Source organism: Gopherus flavomarginatus, chromosome 8 (assembly GCF_025201925.1).
Source record: "Gopherus flavomarginatus isolate rGopFla2 chromosome 8, rGopFla2.mat.asm, whole genome shotgun sequence".
NCBI lineage: Eukaryota > Metazoa > Chordata > Testudines > Testudinidae > Gopherus > Gopherus flavomarginatus.
The window spans coordinates 26,518,409-26,536,559 of NC_066624.1; the positions used below are offsets into that span (position 1 = coordinate 26,518,409).

An 18,151-nucleotide genomic window follows, 5' to 3' on the forward strand; every position below is an offset into this window, starting at 1 on the left:
TTTAAAATTTCACCAGTCACGCGGCGGCAGGTGTGTTCCGCGGGGGGCGGGCAGTCCAACCAGGAAAAGAAGCCGCGGACATCGCGGCCAATCAGCGGGTAGGGCGGGGCAGGCGGGGCGCACCTGGCCGGAATCGTTGGCTGATTGGCGGCTGGTTCAACGAGGCGAAGCCAATGAGGAGCGGGGACAAGCTGGGCGAACCTGGTAGGGGCGGGGCGAGAGCTATCACCCCAACTGCGGGTGGGGCGTTTGCCGGCACCTGTGTTCACCCGTCCGGCGCCTTCCGCTGCTGACCTTGCCGGCTCCCCAGCGCCTATGGAGCCTGTGCAGGTGCCCGACGCCGACGCCTTCCGGGCCTTCCAGGCTCAGTGCGAGGCAGAGCGCGGCTGGCAGAGCAGATACAGCCGGGAGGGAGTCGGGGTGTGGGTGCAGCCGCCCCCGCCCGCCGGCCCCGCCGTGCACACCGTCAAGGTGAGCCGGGGGGGTGGCCGGAGGGGAGGGCAGGGCAGGGAGTGTGGGGCTGGGAGAGGGCACTTGCAGGAGCCTGGCGGCTGCTTTGCGCTGCTGGATCTCCCCTGGGAGCGGGGCTCGCTGTGGGAGCTGTTGGATGGCCTCACGCCCAGATCTGGCACCGCAGGCTCCACTCACCCTGAGTTTGACTATTTGTAGTCCCGGTTCCCTATCGCAAACAGAGATCTAATGTAGTCTCGGGGGGGTTGGGGATCGTGTTACGTGGAGATAGAAACTAGGCATCAGAGAAGTTGCTGGGCTCCTGCCCCAGAAAGTGCTTAGCCAGTGCATGTGCCAGAATTAGAGTAACTGATTAACTCTAAAATAAGTAGTGGAACCCATTTGTGCTAATTGTCACCATCTTGTATGGCTTTTGGTGTCTCTGTTTCCTGATATTCTATTCACACGGCCCTTGTCTTTGCCATGTGACACATCTGTGACCCAGAGGCACTTGTCACTCCAGTATCTGGCTCCCAGGAATCTGATGTGACTTTCCCAAGAAAGAAGCCAGTGAGATGCATTAATTATTCTTCATATCAAGTCATCTGCCCTGGTGATAGCGTTCCCCACAGGAGTCTTCTTTGCCCATGTAGTATAGAACAACATAGTGCCTGGTTGTGGAGTTGCACCAGCCTTGAGAGTGCAGCCTGAGTTATGCTTTCTCTGTAAATCACTGACTTAGGCTTTGGCTCTACTGGAGAGTTGCAGCACTGGTAGTGGCTTTACAACGCTGCAACTTACTCGCCATCCACACTGGCAAGGCATATGCAGTGCTGTATCTCCCTGGCTACAGCGCTGGTTGTACTCCACGTGGATGAGAGGAATAAAGAGAACAGCGCTGGTGCTGCAGTGATTAATCTTACTATGCTGTAACTGACCTTTGGAATTTTCCCATAATGCTTTTAACTAAAGAACTCTCTTTGTTTTGTTGTGAACTCGGGGCTCCTGGAGCTGCTTATCTAAAAAACAAACACAGCTACTGTTTGCTCGAGCAGAGGCAGGCAGGGAATGTCCACAGCTAGTGTTTGCTTGAGGAGAGAAACAGCACCAGGGGGAGGGAGTCTGTGGGACCAGCTGCTTATCTGGTCTGAATGCTATTGGCATTTAAGAGTGAATGCGAGAGGGGTGGGGGGAAGTAGTCAGAATTTGCAAGGCAGGGAGCTGACACGGTGTCAGCTCCAAAAATCCACTCTCTCTATCTCCCTCACGCTCCCTGTCACACTCCACCCCACCTCCCCTCTTTTGAAAAGCACGTTGCAGCCACTTGAACGCTGGGATAGCTGCCCGGTGGCCACACTGCAGCGCTGGTAGCTGTCAGTGAGGCCACGCTGCAGCGCTTTCCCTGTACAGCTGCAAGTGTAGCCAAACCCTTATATTGACAAACACCACTGTAAGTGGCTGAAGTCTGGTACAGGGTGATGAGATTGGAACTAGAGATGCAGCTTCTCTGAACCAGTAACAGGAAAGCTTTTCTTTCTGGGATCTCACAGACCTGTTGTTTGCCCCTGAATTCTGGTCAGCCACAAGCCATTGAGCAGGCCTACTGTGCCTCTCCACACTGGAGTCCTCTGTGTAAGATTTGATACTTCCACTGTCTGCCTGGTTGCTTCTATCTGGAGATTGGAACATAGTGTCCAGCTCTGACTTGCTCTGCTTGCATACTTCCCTTCTCCATTCTTCTGCACCAGCATGTGTGGTGGTACCTTAGTTATGGACGCCTCTGCCATGTGCTTCTTGTTCATGATTCTGGTTGTTGTGTGGACTGGGATTTGTCTAGTTACGGGATAGGGCTTTTAACACTGATCTGTTTGCATTTCTCTGCTGAATGTTTCAAGGGCAATAAGTATTATTACTTTGGAATGGATTCTTTGTCCTTATCTCTGTTTTTGATCTTAGGTGAGTTGCTTCCATCTCTGTTCATCATATCAGCCTGCTGTGAGGGGAAATTTGCAAAGTGTTTTGAGTGGAGGGTTCCTGTGATTTGTAAAGGGGTAATGTTAGCCTGGCTGACACACTTCCCCACAAGTAGGAGGCCAGCTGAGGATGAGGAGCTCTTCCCTATACATGGATCAAGTCAGCTACTCCAATCAGTAGTATGAGGGTGGGGCCGGCCAGCCAGCTATTGATCTGACTGTGGTTGTGGTCCTACTCCTGCCTGCAGTGCTGCATTGACATCCAAGATGTGCCAGCGGAGACGGTATATGATGTGCTGCATGACATTGAGTATCGCAGGAAGTGGGACATGAACGTCATTGACACACATGACATTGCCCGGCTTGCCACCAATGCTGATGTCGGCTACTACTCCTGTGAGTGATGGCTTGGGGGCTGCTCTGCTTGGCTGAGTGCGGCAGGATGTGCGATCAACCCCAGAGAATTGAAATCCTGAGTTAAACAAGTGCAGGGATCATCCAGTTTCCTTGAGTAGGAAGGAGCAAAGACTGAACCCATTCTGTATGCCCTGAATAGATACCATCTAGTCAGCAGTAGGACAAGCTTCCCATGCCTCAGCCCACTGGACTTTCTAACAGGAGAGGGGAGTTCAGCCCCCTGGGTTCATTTCATCCTTGGCACATCTGCTGAGGCTGCTAACGGAAAGATCAGCTGGGCTCTTAAGAGATGAGGGGAGGCATTGGTGGCAGGATACAGAGAGATCACAAACCTCATCTGAGGGTGAGTGCAGGCAGGTAGAACACACCCCCTAGTGTGACTGCACTTCCTGCAACTCTTATCACTGGTGAGTTGAAGAGACTTTGCTTCCTCCTTGGCTAGGGAAGTGTCCAAAGCCCTTAAAGAACAGAGATGTGGTGACACTGCGATCCTGGCAGGTTGTGGATAAATCTTACATGATCATCAACTTCTCTGTCAAACACCCGGTGAGTCAGGGGGAGGGAAGAGTTTAATTACATGGCCCCATGCTCCCATGGAAATCTCAGTAGTGCCTTCTCAATGCCTCCTTGATGAATGACTCCACCCCACAGCTGCAGTCATGAGCTGGGTGGAGTTTGTCCAGATTACAAGTTAAGGATGCTCTGAGCAGAATGTGACTTTGGCTCTTATTAACCTGAGCTACACTTTTTTATCTACCACCCCTTACTGATGCCTTAGGCCTGGTCTACACTGCCGGGGGGGCGGGGAAATCGATCTAAGATGCGTCGACTTCAGCTACCCTATTTTTGTAGCTGAAGTCGACGCATCTTAGATCGAATTAAAATTACTTACTTCGCATCCTCGCAGCGCTGGATCAATGGCTGCAGCTCCCTCGTCAACTTTGCTTCTGTCTCTTGCACTGCTGGAGTTCAGCAGTTGACAGGAGAGTGATTGGGGATTGATTTATCACATTTACATCACATGTAGTGTAGACATGATAGATAAATCCCCGATAGAGCGATTGCTACCCACCAGTCCGGCGGGTAGTGTGGACATACCCTTAGAGTGTGTATAGCTAGTCCTTGTGTCCCTTTGGGTGTGCAGGGACCTTTTATTATTGTGGGATATGTATTGCACAGCTAACTCTTTACAGACTAGATACCGTGTCTGAGCCTCTAGATTAGTCCCATTGCCCTGTGTGTATAACACTAAGTCTGAGAGAGAGTCCAGGGAAGGTGACAGAGTTTGTCTGATTTCACCACACAGCAATATCCTCCCCGAAAGGACCTGGTAAGGGCTGTTTCTATCTTGGCGGGGTACTTGGTGCAGTCGACTGGACCAAACAGCTGCACCTTGACTTACCTGGCTCAGGTGGACCCCAAAGGTGAGTCTGGCTCTGTATCCATTGTGGGTGTGCAAGGGGATGAGGCAACTTCGGGTCTAGGTGAACAGACATTCTACTCCCTTATACAGGGCATACATTGTATTGCTTTCTTTCCACACATTTCCCTCCTAGGCATCCATCTAGGATCACTTTGCAACTTGCCATGGAGATGATCTTGCAGCTTCACAATTGTATCCTGGTGAGGGGCTGGAGCATTGCGTGCAGTTGCACCCTGGCACAAATGCATTTTTCTGCCATGACTCGCTAATTATTCTATTTCTTCACCTTTCTTTCTTATGCATTAGGGAAACTGCCAAAGTGGGTTGTGAATAAAGCTTCCCAGTACCTGGCACCAAGGGTGAGTGAAGGAGCTCCTGAGCAGTGGGTAATAAGGATCAACCATTGTTCATGGTTAGAGGAAAGGGCTGGCAGTTAGTGGAGATCTAACGTGTCCTTAGACTTTCCAGCCCCTCCAACTTCCTGGTACAGACCTAAGCAGTAGTGAGAATGGGGGCATCCTAGGTATCTTTGGATTTGATACTAGAATGTGCCGGACCAGTTAGTCCAACATCCGACAATGACCGACCTCTGATACATCAGAGAGGTGAAAAACCTATGCATAATGCTTTGTCTTGGGGTCCCCAGCTTGTGACCACTGGATTCTGCATTCTGAGGTTCGGCATCCTCTGAGCTCTTGGAGTGTGGGAAGGCACAGGTCAGGATTGCAGGGCATAACTGTGGGGGAATCTATTTGGCATGAGGTGTAGTTGAGATGCAAGATTGCAGCATGGGTCAGCATCCTGGGTTCTGTCCCCAGCTCTGTCCTTGGACTTGACCAAGGTGTCACAGTGACTTTTTGGCTCAGCCTCCCATTTCTCTATCTGTAAAATGGGGCTAATAGTTGTCTGCCTCCTAGAGGAGAAGCAGCTGAAGCACAATGAGATCCTTTGATCTATTGAAGATACTGATTGCTTATCCAAACAAATGGAAAATGCTCCTGTATGGAACTATACAGTATGTCTCTCCATGCGCTCAGGTCTGCCCCCTCTACCTGGCTCAGGTAACTGCACAGCACCCACCCTTTCCCAAGCATTAAGTACATAAGAAAATGCAGGGGGTCTGGTAGTGGTCAGATTCTAGGCTGCTTCCATTTTCTTGGTCCCCTTTTCTGCTTTCTTCAGATGCTGAAGAAGATGCAAAAGGCCTGCTTGAAATACCCCTCCTGGAAACAGCAGCACAATGTCAATGTGAAGCCCTGGCTGTATCCTGAGCAGAACAAGCTCCCCACGGTGATGCTGTCAGACCTGGCACTCCAGCATGCTGCCTCTCTGGAGAACATTGATGAGAGCAGCCTGTCAGAGGTGAAGGACGAGAGGGGAGACCACAGTGGCTCTGAGAACTGATGCTGCTTGGTTCTTTTCCAGGAGCAACACTGGACTGTGTTTGGACTCTTCCTGACAGTTTTACATTAAAGGGGAGAAATGTATTTTTATGCCCAGGGTTTGTAGTTCTTCCTGTCATGAGCCGAGACCATGTTTAGGTCTCAAGCATAGAGGGGTGTCCGTTCCCATCAAGATGGGAACAGAGGACAGTGGCTGTGTGGGGAGCTTGGAGCATCTGGGGCCCGTTGTGCTGAGACAGCTATCGCAGTGAGCAGGGTAAATCTTGGGGAAATTTATCAGTGACATCTGATAGGATGGTATGAATTTCTTCTGCTCGATGATCCTTTCTGTACTATGACAGGTTTCAGAGTAGCAGCTGTGTTAGTCTCCACGGTGCCACAAGTACTCCTGTTCTTTTTGCAGATACAGGCTAACAAATTTATTTGAGCATAAGTTTTCGTGGGCTACAGCCCACTTCTTCGGATGCATAGAATGGAACAGAGTAAGGAGATATATATGCATACAGAACATGAAAAGGCGGAAGTAGCCATACCAACTCTAAGAGGCTAATTAATGTCATCTTAATTAGCCTCTTAGAGTTGGTATGGCTACTTCCGCCTTTTCATGTTCTGTATGCATATATATCTCCTTACTCTGTTCACTTCTATGCATCCGAAGAAGTGGGCTGTAGCCCACAAAAGCTTATGCTCAAATAAATGTTAGTCTCTAAGGTGCCCCAAGTATTTCTGTTTCTGTACTGTGACCAAGACCTGTTGCTTCATATGAAGGTAAAAATATCCATAATGCATCTGGCCAACTGTGCTGCGCTGCCTCTTGGTGGGAGTTGCTCCCTGAAGTGCTAATGCTGCCCCAGTCTGAGAGTTTTTGCCTGTGTATTCTGAGAGCCATTAAGAACTGGATAGCATTAGACTACGTACCCGCCTACAGAAATGGGCAACAGGGGTGAGTTTGGGAAGGATAGACATCCCTACCACCTGAGGCACTTCTAGGGAGAGAGGAGAACCCTGTTGCCTGTTCAGAGTTCATGTGATGCTCCCTGACAGAGCTGAGAAATTCAACTCCAGTGCAGGAGGGAGTAGCGTGCCCCAGAAGGCCTTGAAGACTGACCCAAGTTTATTATTGCTGTAACTCAGGATGTCACCCTAGTTCCCCAGGGCTGAACTTGACCCCAGCAAAGCAGGCTTGTATTGAATGGGGTGATGTGATAGGTAGCTGGAAAGGGACAGATGCAAATTGGCTTTATCAAGGTGACAGGAAATTACCTTGGAGTGGTAAGAACGGGGCTGCCAAATGATTTAAAAAAAAAAATCACAATCATGAGATTAAAAGTCATGATTAATTGCAGTTTTAATCACCCTGTTAAACAACAGAATACCATTTATTTACATATTTTTTTTGCAAATAGTTTGTTTGGTGTGTATTGGAAGAACAGTCTCTTTCAGCATAGCACTTTGCAGTCAGCAGCACTCACTTCTGAGCCACCAGCAGCAGCAAAGTTCCCCCCGTTCCCTGGACTCAGCTCAGTGGTGACTGGCTACATGGGCAAGGGGAGGGGAATACCCCAGCATCAGCCTCCACACCCCACTCTGCACAGGAGGCTGGCTCCCAGTCAGGAGCAGCTTGGCCAGGGGCAGAGAGGTGGGAGCCACAGTGAAGAAGGGTGGCAGAGGCATGCAGCAGCACCCCTGAGCAAGGTGCCTTGAGCAGTGGCTCCCCTTGCCCAGCTGGCACCTCCCTACCTGGGCACCACTGAGTCCCATCTGCAGAGAGATGTGATTAATGCTTACTAAAAGTGTTTAATTTTTGAGTTAATTGCATGCATTAACTGAGACTAATTTACAGTTCTAGTAAGAACATAAGAATGGCCATACTGGTCAGACCAGAATCCATCTAGCCTAGTATCCTGTCTTTTGATAGTGGCAGGTTCCCGAAGCTTCAGAGGGAGTGAACAGAACAAGGCAATTTATTGAGTGGTCCATCCCCTGTTGTCTAGTCCCACCTTCTAGCAGTCAGAGGTTTAGGGACATCTAGAGCATGGTAAGGCTGACTGAGTCCTGGAGCTGAGGTGTAAAATGGATGGAGCTAGTGCTGCACTTGAGGATCCTGCTCTTAACAAATAGGATGAGCAGCTTGAATGTTCAGTGAGAATTTTTAGGGTTTGTCTCTGTGGGTTTGTAGTCATCTGGGTGCAGGTAAGTTAGGGACAGTCCATGGGCCTCTGGCCATAGGCCCCTCAGTGGGCCTGATTGGAGTCTCCTGTTAAAAGACCCTATGCAAATACACTTATTTGTGCTGAGCACTACTCAATCCTGCCAGGCCTATTTGCTCACTGCACTCTCCATTCTGCAACACATGGTAGGTGTTGGCTCTGGGAGGCAGGGTGTGGAACTGCTCATTGAACTTTCCCCCAGGATGTTTGCTTGCTCAAGCAGGTGACACTGATGAAGCTAGAGAGAAACTAATCTTGAAGGCAGTTGTTGGATTTGTGGGGTGTGAGATTGGCTTGTAATAAGACTTGTGTTCCTTCTCCAGCCAGTGGAACTCTGTCCATGTGTGTGCTATAAAGGCAGATCAGTATGAGGGAAGGGCCTGGGCCCTCTGCACTACTTTCACCCCTCTCTGCTGTGGAGATGCCTTGGGTTCCTTGTCCCCAAGGCATTATTCCTATTGGCAGCAGTTGGCCTGTAGCAGTGAGGCTGCCAGCTCATTACTGAGAACAAGTCATTGTGTTAGTTCTGTCCTCAGTTTTCACCTCCTTATTCCCTGGGTTGAGTCCAAAACACTGGGCTTGGGGAGAAGACTGTCTAACCCTGGCCTGTAGGTGCAAAAGCTGGGCCTAGAGCTGTCTTTTCCTGCAGTCTGACTCTTTTTGAGGAGACAGTCCCAGTGTTGCTAACAGCAGTGTTTACTAGAACTTCCAGCAGAAGTGAGTAAACCAGCTACCACGGGGGGCGGGGATTAAGTGGCACATCCCAGACTCCTTGTCAGAGAAAGTCAAATTGACTCAGTTTGGCTTGACTTGCACTGCGGTTCCCACCTCTGGAACTGAACCAGTAATCACAATGGTGGGCAATAGAAAGTGTCCTTATGTGCCAAGGGTCCCTTTCCGTGCCTGCAGTTGTAGAAGTTAAGGACAGAGTCTTGCACGTAACTTTAGCCTCCAGTGCTGATGTCAATTGAGCTGTGCTCACTGTACTTCCTCCATGTGTGGGAAGGGGGGTACAATTCATCAGACCACATTCATTTCCTGGGAGGGAATTAAAACATAGTACAGGAGCCAGACTTCAAAACTAACTTTATTTTCATTAAGACTTTTAGGTGCCTACAAAGCGATAGAACAAATCCCAACCCAGGAAGGCAGACCTAGCCCCAGATCCTGTTTGGCAAGAGCAAAGAAGCTTTCAGGATAATGACACCCCCTCACTGCTGTGCTTCCTACCAAGAAGTCAGCTGCTAAGAGGAACTGCAATAAACACATAGGGTATGGTGGGTTCTCTTTTGCTTCATAAACAGCCACCATCCAGTTAATTCAGTAGTAGGTAATGTGACTTGCTTACATAGATGGAATGTGAGGGATGGATGAGTGCAGGTACCTCCCCCTTTACAGCTGGCTGGGAATCTTAACAGGAGAGAATAGTAAAGGGACAAATGGTGTGATAGTGCAGAATGATGGATGTCCTCAGTAGATAATATCCACATCATCAGCAGGAAATGCTTAACAATGGAAGCAGTAGTGCCACACAAAGAACCTAGCAGAACAACTGTGTGTTTGGTGCTAGACCACAGCAAGCATGATTTGGAAACAAGTCCTAAGAATTACTTGCCACCGCCCCCACCCCCACCGAAGTCATGATGGGATACAAGCATATGCCCTAATCTTAAAATCCAGGAAAACGGCTGGACAGACAAAGTTCACTGAAGTTACCTCCTCTCTCTTCCCTGGATCCCAACCAATCCATTGCCCTAGAAAGGAGCAGTGGGAGGTGGAGGAAGATATCTAGCCATGCCCATAAAAGGGGCTGAACACTTTACTCATCTTCTAGAATTCGAGAAGATGGTAGTGTCAGGCTGCAGCAAGTGGCCACTGGACAATGAGAACAAGGCAGAGTCCATCTCCTATGCAGTAATTTCTACCCCCCACCTCCCAGTTCTCTTAACACAGAGCACTTATTCCTTTTACCTCCCCAGAGCACAAGTGCTACTGTGCTGTGAACAAAGTACAGGGCCTACTTCTAAAGGAAACTCCAGTGGATGGTGAATTGTAGAGGCACCTATCTTGGCAATGGCAGACAGTAGCTTGGCTGTGCCCTTGCCAGGTTCTGCCAGCTACTTTCTCCCTCCAACACAGCAAGCAGTAGCTGCTTCATTAGTGTCATACAATTTTGCAGTGCATGATGGATAGGGCAAAAGACATTAAGACCATGTTGGAAAGAAAAAGCCTGCTCTGTGCTTAGCTTAGAATCAGCACCACAGCCCCATTATCTTGTGCTCTAAGTTAGACATGGTGCATGTATACAGACCCACCCTCTTTGGCCTCACACCTCATTGAGATGGGCAAGAGCAGCACCCCATAAGAATCTCCTTTCAAAGAAGCAATCACATACTGGAACAGACACTCACTCCATGGATACAAGTCTGGCTACAGAAGCCACCCTTCATTCCCCAGCATCCTCCATACCCCACTTCTCCATCAACCTCTGCAGTGCAGTGCCTGAGCCAAAAACTGGAGCTTAGAGCCCAGCTCGCTGTCCTGCCACATCCTTGACTCTATGGTGTAAACAGCAGGAAGAGATTGGGTCCATCAGTACAGAGAGCAGAGCTGGGATCTTGTGGGAGCTGAGACCCAAAGAGCCAGCAGGATAGTCACACCTCTGCCCGAAGCTGAAACTTGAAGGAAAATCTAGTTTAGTGTCAAATCTCCCCAGTGCTGAGGAGAGCAGAGTCTTCTTGCTGTGACCCAATGAACTGTAGGGCAGAGCAGCCATTATTAGGGGGACCTTATCAGGGACAGTGAACAGTTCTCTCTTTCTGCCTCTGGTAATCTGGAATGGAAAAGCAGGCATTAGTGAGGCTGATAGAGTAGGACAAACAGAATGGGCTCAGGTGCTGCTATTTGAGTGCAGGCATTGCTCTATATCAGGCCTGCACAACTCGTAAAGTGGTGAGGGTCAAAACCCCCCAGCCCTGTGGAAACACCCTCGTGCCCCCCCCCCCCCGCCCCCAGGACCTCCTGGCCCACAGAAACACCCTGCCCAAGCACTGCCCAGACCTGCAGAAACAAACCCTCCTTTCCCAGCAGCTGCCCCACCAAAACAGCTGTGGGCCAAAAAGGAAGGTTGGGGCTAGGGCCGTGATACTTGATTTTAAACCAATCAGGGGCTCCCAGCTGAAAAGGTGGCTGGGAGCTGGCAGGGCCAAATTAAAGGGCCCAGAGCTCCTGCAGCTGTGGGGAGCCTGAGCCCTTTAAATCCCAGGCCATCTGCTGGAGCTGCGGCTGGGATTCAAAGGGCTCTGGGCTGCCTGCAGCCGCTGGGGAGCCCTGAGACCTTTAAATCTCAGCCGCGGCCGGGAATCTCTGCGGGCAGCCCAGAGCCCTATGAATCCCTGTTGCAGGCCGCACAGTGAGCCTCCGTGGGCTGCATGTTATGCAGGCCTGCTCTGTATGGAACTATGTCTGGCTAGTAGTAAGGAAATTGATGCTACTACAGTGAGGGTGACAGCTTTAAGGTCCAGGATCAGCCTGAATACAACATTCACTGGACTGCTCTCTAGCAACTGATTTTAATGGCATGTTTTCTGGCAGCTTAGCCACTTCATTCCTAAATTCCTGCAGCACTCTTGAAAGTAGAGCTAAATCTAGGGATTTGGTGCCCTTTGATTTGTCAGCTTGTTCTAGCACTTCCTTTGACACTCCAGTTCAGACACCTGATCTTAACTAAGGTGAGGCACTATCTCACACCACCTTCCATCATGAAGACTGATGTAAAGAAATCACTTAGCTTCACTGCAGTATCCTCATCCTCTTTACCTACCCCTTTTGATTTCCTGATAGACTTGTGAGGTTTAACACACTCCTATCCTACATCTCCGATTTAAAGGATATCTTTCCGGTTGTGGCCCTGGCTATTTGCTCTGTCTAATTTCCATCCAATTCGACTGCCATAGTTTGCTTCTCTACTGGCCTCATTAGGCTTGGGTTTCCACTTTCTGAAGGATACTTATTCAAGGTTCTTTGAGCCAAACATGTCATTTTACCACCTGGCTTTTCCTGCATCTTTGTACCTTGGTTGCTTAGCATGTGGACTTCTAAGGCTTTAAAACTTGCTCATGTTGCTCAGTCTCCTTTTTAAAAAGACTCTCCATTCTAAAGAGCCACCACTATTTGGCATCTTTCCTCCCCTGAGAAAGTTTAACAATTGCATCCACTGTTATTCAAATTATATCTACTGAAGCAATTCCTGAGTTTAGACTAAAATTGCTGCTTGTGTGCTCTACAACTTGCTGTTCCAAGAACCTGCTTAAGCTGGTCAGTTGTTTGTTTAAACCTTGTCTTGCTAGGACGTGACCAGTTTATATGCAGGTACTTGATGTCACTCATTTACTGTTGTATTTGACTAGTATAAAATCTTGAGTGATCAAAGCAGCAATTGTTTCTGATCAGCAGCCTGCTACTCTAATCCTATGTTTGACTCTAAATTTTTAGTATTTGTTCAGCTGGAGTTAGCACAGTCCCTTGCTAGGATGCAAGGCATCAGGCTTCACAATCAGGATTTCAGAAGCAGCTGAGTCATGGGAGAGGGAATTAACAGGAACTTACTGTAGGGGAAGTAACGCACTCGCATGATGATCTCACGGGCAGTCTTGAGGATCTCGACAGCCTGGAAGCAGCAGCAAGGGAGTCACTACATGAACAGAGGGGTCTGGCAGAAATTAGTTCTAAGGGGCCTGCCCTAATGCCACCCCTTCAACCCAGATGGAGGTTCCAACCCCCAGTACACAATTTGCACTGATTACTGTTGCTGCTCTAAGTGCAATGCTTTAGCATCCAATCAACTTCTGGGAGTCAGGCCTGAACCATAACACATTAAGGAAGGGATAGTGGGCTTCTCCCCCACTCATCCTATAGCAGGCTTGTGATGACAAGTTCTGTGCTTCTCTCGTTTTAGGGTTACTCACTTCTTTAAATCAAGAGTGAGCGCTTAACGAAGAATCTCATGGTAGATAAGGATCATTCTCCTATTTTATAGGTGGGGAGATGGGAGCTGCCCACAGGCACAGTGAGTCAAGAATAGAGGTCTAGGAGCATGCCTAAACTGCAGGTTAGTGCAGGCTGGAGTGATGCTGTGAGGGGGCAGGATCGGTTCTCCTCACTTCCCTTAAACCCCTTTCTCTCTATGTATTTCAAATGGATACAAGCAGTCTATGATCCCTGAGCAGGAGCAGCAGGGGGAGCTCTCACCTTGCTGTGCTCAATGTCCTGGAAATCGACATCATTAACTGCCAGGACCTGGTCTCCCTCCTGCAGCCCTGCTCTGTGTGCATCTGAGTCAGGGATCACCTGGAAATGGAAGAGAAGAGATGGCTAAGTCAGTCAAACCAACATATCAGACTATGCAGAGCCACCAGTCCAGAGTTCCCTCCCCAAACAGGTCAAGTTAGACCCCCAGAGCTCTGTAGTACCACTCAGCCTCTGTATTTCCCCTTTGTGGTGTCCACCTCTGCTCCACTCAAAACAGCAGGGTGTGGGGTTTGGGTCAGAACTGAGATTTATTAAAGCTACAGGGATAAGAAATTGGAATCAGATGTGGTATAGTCTAGGTTGTCCCTAATTGCTGATCCTTTGGCAGTTGGTATTTCACAGCAATGGGTTCTAGAGCTCCAAGCAGTGTCTAAATCAGCCCCAAATAGGTAAACTCTGCTGGTTTAGCTTGTCCAAAAAGCACTAGACAGCTAGACAAAGTGGCAGAGAGAATGGCAAAGAGACTGATGTACCTTGGAGATGAAGATCCCCAGCTGGGAGGCCTTTCCTCCTCGAATGTTGAAGCCCAGCTATGAGAAGAAAATAGGATTCATAGTTAAGTGGAATGTGAACAACTGCCAGCTACGGGGACTTCTGCTCCAGTGGCAGCAGGGGAAGGCCTTCAGAACCTATAGCTGTTACCCATGGGTTCAGACAACACCCTGAAGCATTCACGGTCTCTACTGGCACCTCTATGGCAATCCTTCCGCCCCCTGTGAAGCATCATCCTCATTTTACAGCTGGGCAGTAGCAGTAGAGGTTAGTGGCCCAGTTGGGAATTTAACCTGAAGCTCTCCTCAGTCCCAACCCTGTGCTTCAACCACAAGACATCCACTGCCTGGGGGGATAATTGTCAGCCATCACCCAAGAACAGGCCAGCAGAACTCTCATGCCCTGGCCTCCAGTTTCTAGGGGCAGTTTCAGTTTTATCTAGAAAACATTTTAACAAGTGATAAAAGTAGGAGAGGGAGTCACCCTGGTAACAGGAGCCCCATTCCCAGGGGTGGGAAGTTTGTATAATTTTTGATGATGTCCAAAATGGGTCCAAGTCTCCCCCTGCAACTGCCTAAAGTTCTGGGAGGGAGTTTGGATGCAGACTCTGGGCTGGGGCAGTGGGTTGGGAGGGGGATGAGGGGTGCCATGTGACTCCTGGGCAGGGGTCTCCCCATGCTGTTGCCTGAAGGCACCCCCCCCCCACAGTTCCCATTGGTCACAGTTTCAGTGGCAGAATTGGGGCAGAGGCAGCATGCAGACACACCCCTGCACTCCCTGGGGCTGCAGGGATATGCCAGCCGCTTCCAGGGGTGGTGTGCTGCACAGAGTGAGGGCAGGCAGGAAGCTGCTTGAGCCTTGCTGTGCTGCTGGTGGTGGCAGCGGCCCCTGAGGCCCTTTTAAAATTGCTCAGGGCAGCCGGTGGAGCTTGGAGATGCTCTGGGGGAGGTGTGTAGGGATGGCAGGCAAGACCAGGGGAGAGACCAGCCCCTGAACGTTGGTGGAGCGGAGTCCCTGTGCTCTGAATATTCCTGAAGCACAGGCCCATACAACTCACCACCACTGCCTCCAAAATGTCTCTTAGCATGTGCAGAAGGATGATATCCTTCTCAGAGTGAGGTGTGGGGTTACCTCCTTCCACCAACATCTCTCTCCATGGACTGGTCTCCATGCAGGATTTTTCACCTCTCAGTGGAATGAGACTGTTGCATGACAGGGGGCTGGAGAGGTGAGCCTAAACTGATCCTTCACTGCTAACAGCTTCCCTAGAAAGCAGTAGATGAAGACAGTATTTGTGTATGACCCATATCTTCCATCCCCTGAGGCCATGGGACAGTCACACCATGGGGCATATTGTGCCTTGGAGTGAAGCAAACCTGCCACAGTAGAACAAGAACATACTGAAGCACCAGACTGCACACACTGATGTCAAGCCTCAACTAGCAGTCAACCCTACCTGGCCCTGTAGAAATGGCTAGTGCCATGCCCTCAGAGTTCTCACCTGAGCCCCAGGAGGCTTCTTCAGCACAATAGTGCGAGGCAGATACTGGGTCAACTCATTATTGTAGTCAGGATGGCAAATTCTCTGCAAAATGCAACAACCGCTGTAAGAAACCTGAAATCAGCAGGGAACATAATCCCCCCAAGGAGTTTTCTGCACCCCAGACAGGAATTCCATGCTGTCACTGCTCAAGATGCACTTTGATACCTATGGTATGCTGCCAAGTAAAAGTGGTGAGGCTGGTGGCCAGCAGGGATTCCTCATGTCATTGATATCAAGTGCTTATGTACAGCTATAGGAGATCCATCACAAAACCAGCTGACACTCAGCAAGGCTACATTACAGCATGATCTCATCCCTATTACCATCACCCTTCTCTTCTTCCCCAAAAACACACACCGCCATTTGCTTGTTACCCTCACTTGTGTTGTTATGTACACTTTTCCAGGAAAGGTCTGTCTTGTCCTATGTTTTTGTACAGCACCCAACACAATGGAGACCTGACCCTGATAGAGCTTGTGTGCACTACCACACTACAACTAGTGTGACAGCCTTATTCCATTGGGGACAAGCAAGGATCTCTGCTGTTGGCTGCAGGCTGTGAGGGGAGAGCAGTACTAGCCAGAACTCAGCATCACATGTTAAACAACTATCACTCAATATTAAAGGATGTGTTGAATCAGGTGGTTAGACCAGGGGTGGGCAAACTGGGGGCCATTTTAAGCTGGCCCCCACTCTGGCTGGGATGCTGGGTTCGGGGCCAGACCGTGCGGCTTGACCCTACTCTGGCTGGGACACAGGGTTAGGGCCGCATCACATGGCTCAGCCCCACTCCGGCGCTCCAGCTGGGGCGCAGGGTTGGGGCTGCACCACACAGCTCCTGGAAGCCGTAGCTTGGTCCTGCTCTGGCTCCTACATGCACCAATGGGAGCTGCAAGGGCAGTGCTTGCAGAGCTGCCTGGCCCTCCCTCTGCGCAGGAGCCGCTTGGGGTAAGTGCCACTCAGAGCCTCTCCCCATGCCACCACCCTAGCCCTGATCCCCCTCCTGCTCTCCAAACCCCTTGATCCCAGCCCAGAGTACCCTTCTGCACCCTAAACTCCTCATCCCCGCCCCAGAGCCCTCACTTCCCCCCCACACACCCCAACCCAAATTTTGTGAGCATTCATGGCCCACCATACAATTTCTATTCCCCAATGTGGCCCTCAGGCCAAAAAGTTTGCCCACTCCTAGGTTAGAACCTGATTCTTCAGGGCTTTGATTGCACCCTAAGCAGACCACATTCTCATCCTGTTTCTTATAAAAGGCATCATCCCTACCCCAAAAATTAGGCTTTCTGGTCCACCCAAGAAACCCAAAGACCCTGCTGTCTAGCTCAGAGGACCAGGGCCAAATAAAGTTGTAACCTCAGTACCTCCTTTAATGCATACAACAAAACTTCACAGGATATGGCACAATTGCTGTTGATCAATGCAGTCTAGATGGGGGACCTGGAAGGACAGTAGGTCATGTTGTTTCTTTTTCCTCTAGAACACCTTGGCACAGTATCAATTCCTGCAATCTGAAATGTTTGGTTCTTAATTGGCCCAGTAGTCAGGAAATGCTTTGGTCAAGTTTGAAATAAATGGCTATGGGTGGAACAGGTTCCGTGCATTAGTCAAGGACACTGGGTGTGGTGGCTTCAAGCAAGGCAGAGGACTGCCATTTTTACTCAAGGGATGCTCCTGTGATAGCTGGAGCTGGTCGGAAATCTGAGCAAATCAATGCCAAAAAGTCCCAGCAGCTGCTGCAAATAGGAACTCCATGGTAATAAAGGGGGACTGCAACCCCTGTATTAAAACAGAAGGGAAGAGGACATCAGGAACACCCAGAGGGGCAAGTTTCAAAAGATTATTTGGAGAGGTAAAATGTATTCTTTTAAAACAGATTTCTTCTGTCACTAATTAAGCCTGAGATAACTAGCAAAAATAAATTTTATAACCTTGTTTACTTTTTATGCTTCTTGATATTTGATGGAAAGATCAGATTAAGCAGTTTGAGGTATTAGTGAATTTCACCTTTGAGTTCTCCTGTACTAGGCTCAGTACTGTGAACGCTGCAAAACAAGATTTAAAACATGGCTTTCACTAAATATTTTACTTCATGGAAGTTTCTAGCAACATCAAGTTGTGGCTTGTAAGTTCTAGTTCAGCTTTCTGATTTATAGCAGGTTTCTCTCTTATTTAGGCCCCTGTCCTGCAATGAATATAGGTGGATCTGTGTATTACTATGAGCCCCCATTGTTTTTAATTGAGTTCCATGCAGAAGTCCATCTGCAGATGTAGGATGAGGACCTTGAATTACATGCTCCTGGGGCAGAGCACTGGTGGTCTTAACCATCTGTAAGGCAGAGCAAGCTGTTGGTGTAAAATGAATTAATATTTAACAAAACTAGTTGATGTTTACGTTAAAAAAGGTTACAGACAATTATAATAGCTATTCTCCATCCAATTTGCATCTCAATCTACCGAACCTGACAAAGAGATTGTAAATGCTTAGCTCGTTTTAAGAGAATCACTAGCACCACCTACAGCTGTAAAGGTTTATATGAGATTTCTGAAGACTACCCCCGGGTTAAGCCAAGGCAGCTCACTCAGAGCTGAGCTCTCACAAGAACCTTCATTCCAGCTCGAGCGAGCCTAGCAGAAATCGCTGTAACGAGTTTCCCCAGGGCCCAGCACCCGTTTTCAGAGCGCCGCAAGCCAAGCACTGACCTCGTGGGGGGGGATCCAGGCCGGCGGGTTCTCGTAGGCCGGCAGGAAGACGACAGGGTAATCGTCATAGGGGATCCTGCTGTCCATCGCGGGAGCGGCTCTGCAGGGAGAAGGTGCGTGGTTCCGTGAGCGCCTGGACCACTGAACCCCGGAGCCACCCGCACCCCACAGCGCTCCCAGCTACGGCGGGGTGAGAGCAGGCTACTGGCTGCCCCGCAGTC

The 18,151-nt window shown here is 49.5% G+C and overlaps 2 protein-coding genes across 2 annotated transcripts; one reads left to right on the plus strand and one right to left on the minus strand.

The window, feature by feature from the left end:
- The first annotated feature begins 249 nt into the window (after positions 1 to 249).
- LOC127056231 (START domain-containing protein 10-like) lies at positions 250 to 6,070 on the plus strand. The gene is made up of 6 exons (XM_050963755.1): positions 250 to 471; positions 2,672 to 2,819; positions 3,283 to 3,386; positions 4,147 to 4,264; positions 4,570 to 4,622; positions 5,446 to 6,070. The coding sequence occupies exons 1-6, from the start codon at positions 316 to 318 to the stop codon at positions 5,665 to 5,667; spliced, it is 801 nt and encodes a 266-aa protein (XP_050819712.1). The 5' UTR covers positions 250 to 315; the 3' UTR covers positions 5,668 to 6,070.
- A 2,875-nt stretch (positions 6,071 to 8,945) lies between these two features.
- Positions 8,946 to 18,105, minus strand: PDZD11 (PDZ domain containing 11). Its single transcript, XM_050966227.1, has 6 exons — positions 17,931 to 18,105; positions 15,180 to 15,263; positions 13,660 to 13,716; positions 13,127 to 13,225; positions 12,485 to 12,545; positions 8,946 to 10,709 (listed from the first exon to the last, which is right to left on the minus strand). Exons 1-6 carry the CDS (start codon positions 18,015 to 18,017, stop codon positions 10,669 to 10,671), a joined length of 429 nt encoding a protein of 142 aa, XP_050822184.1. The 5' UTR covers positions 18,018 to 18,105; the 3' UTR covers positions 8,946 to 10,668.
- Positions 18,106 to 18,151: the final 46 nt, after the last annotated feature.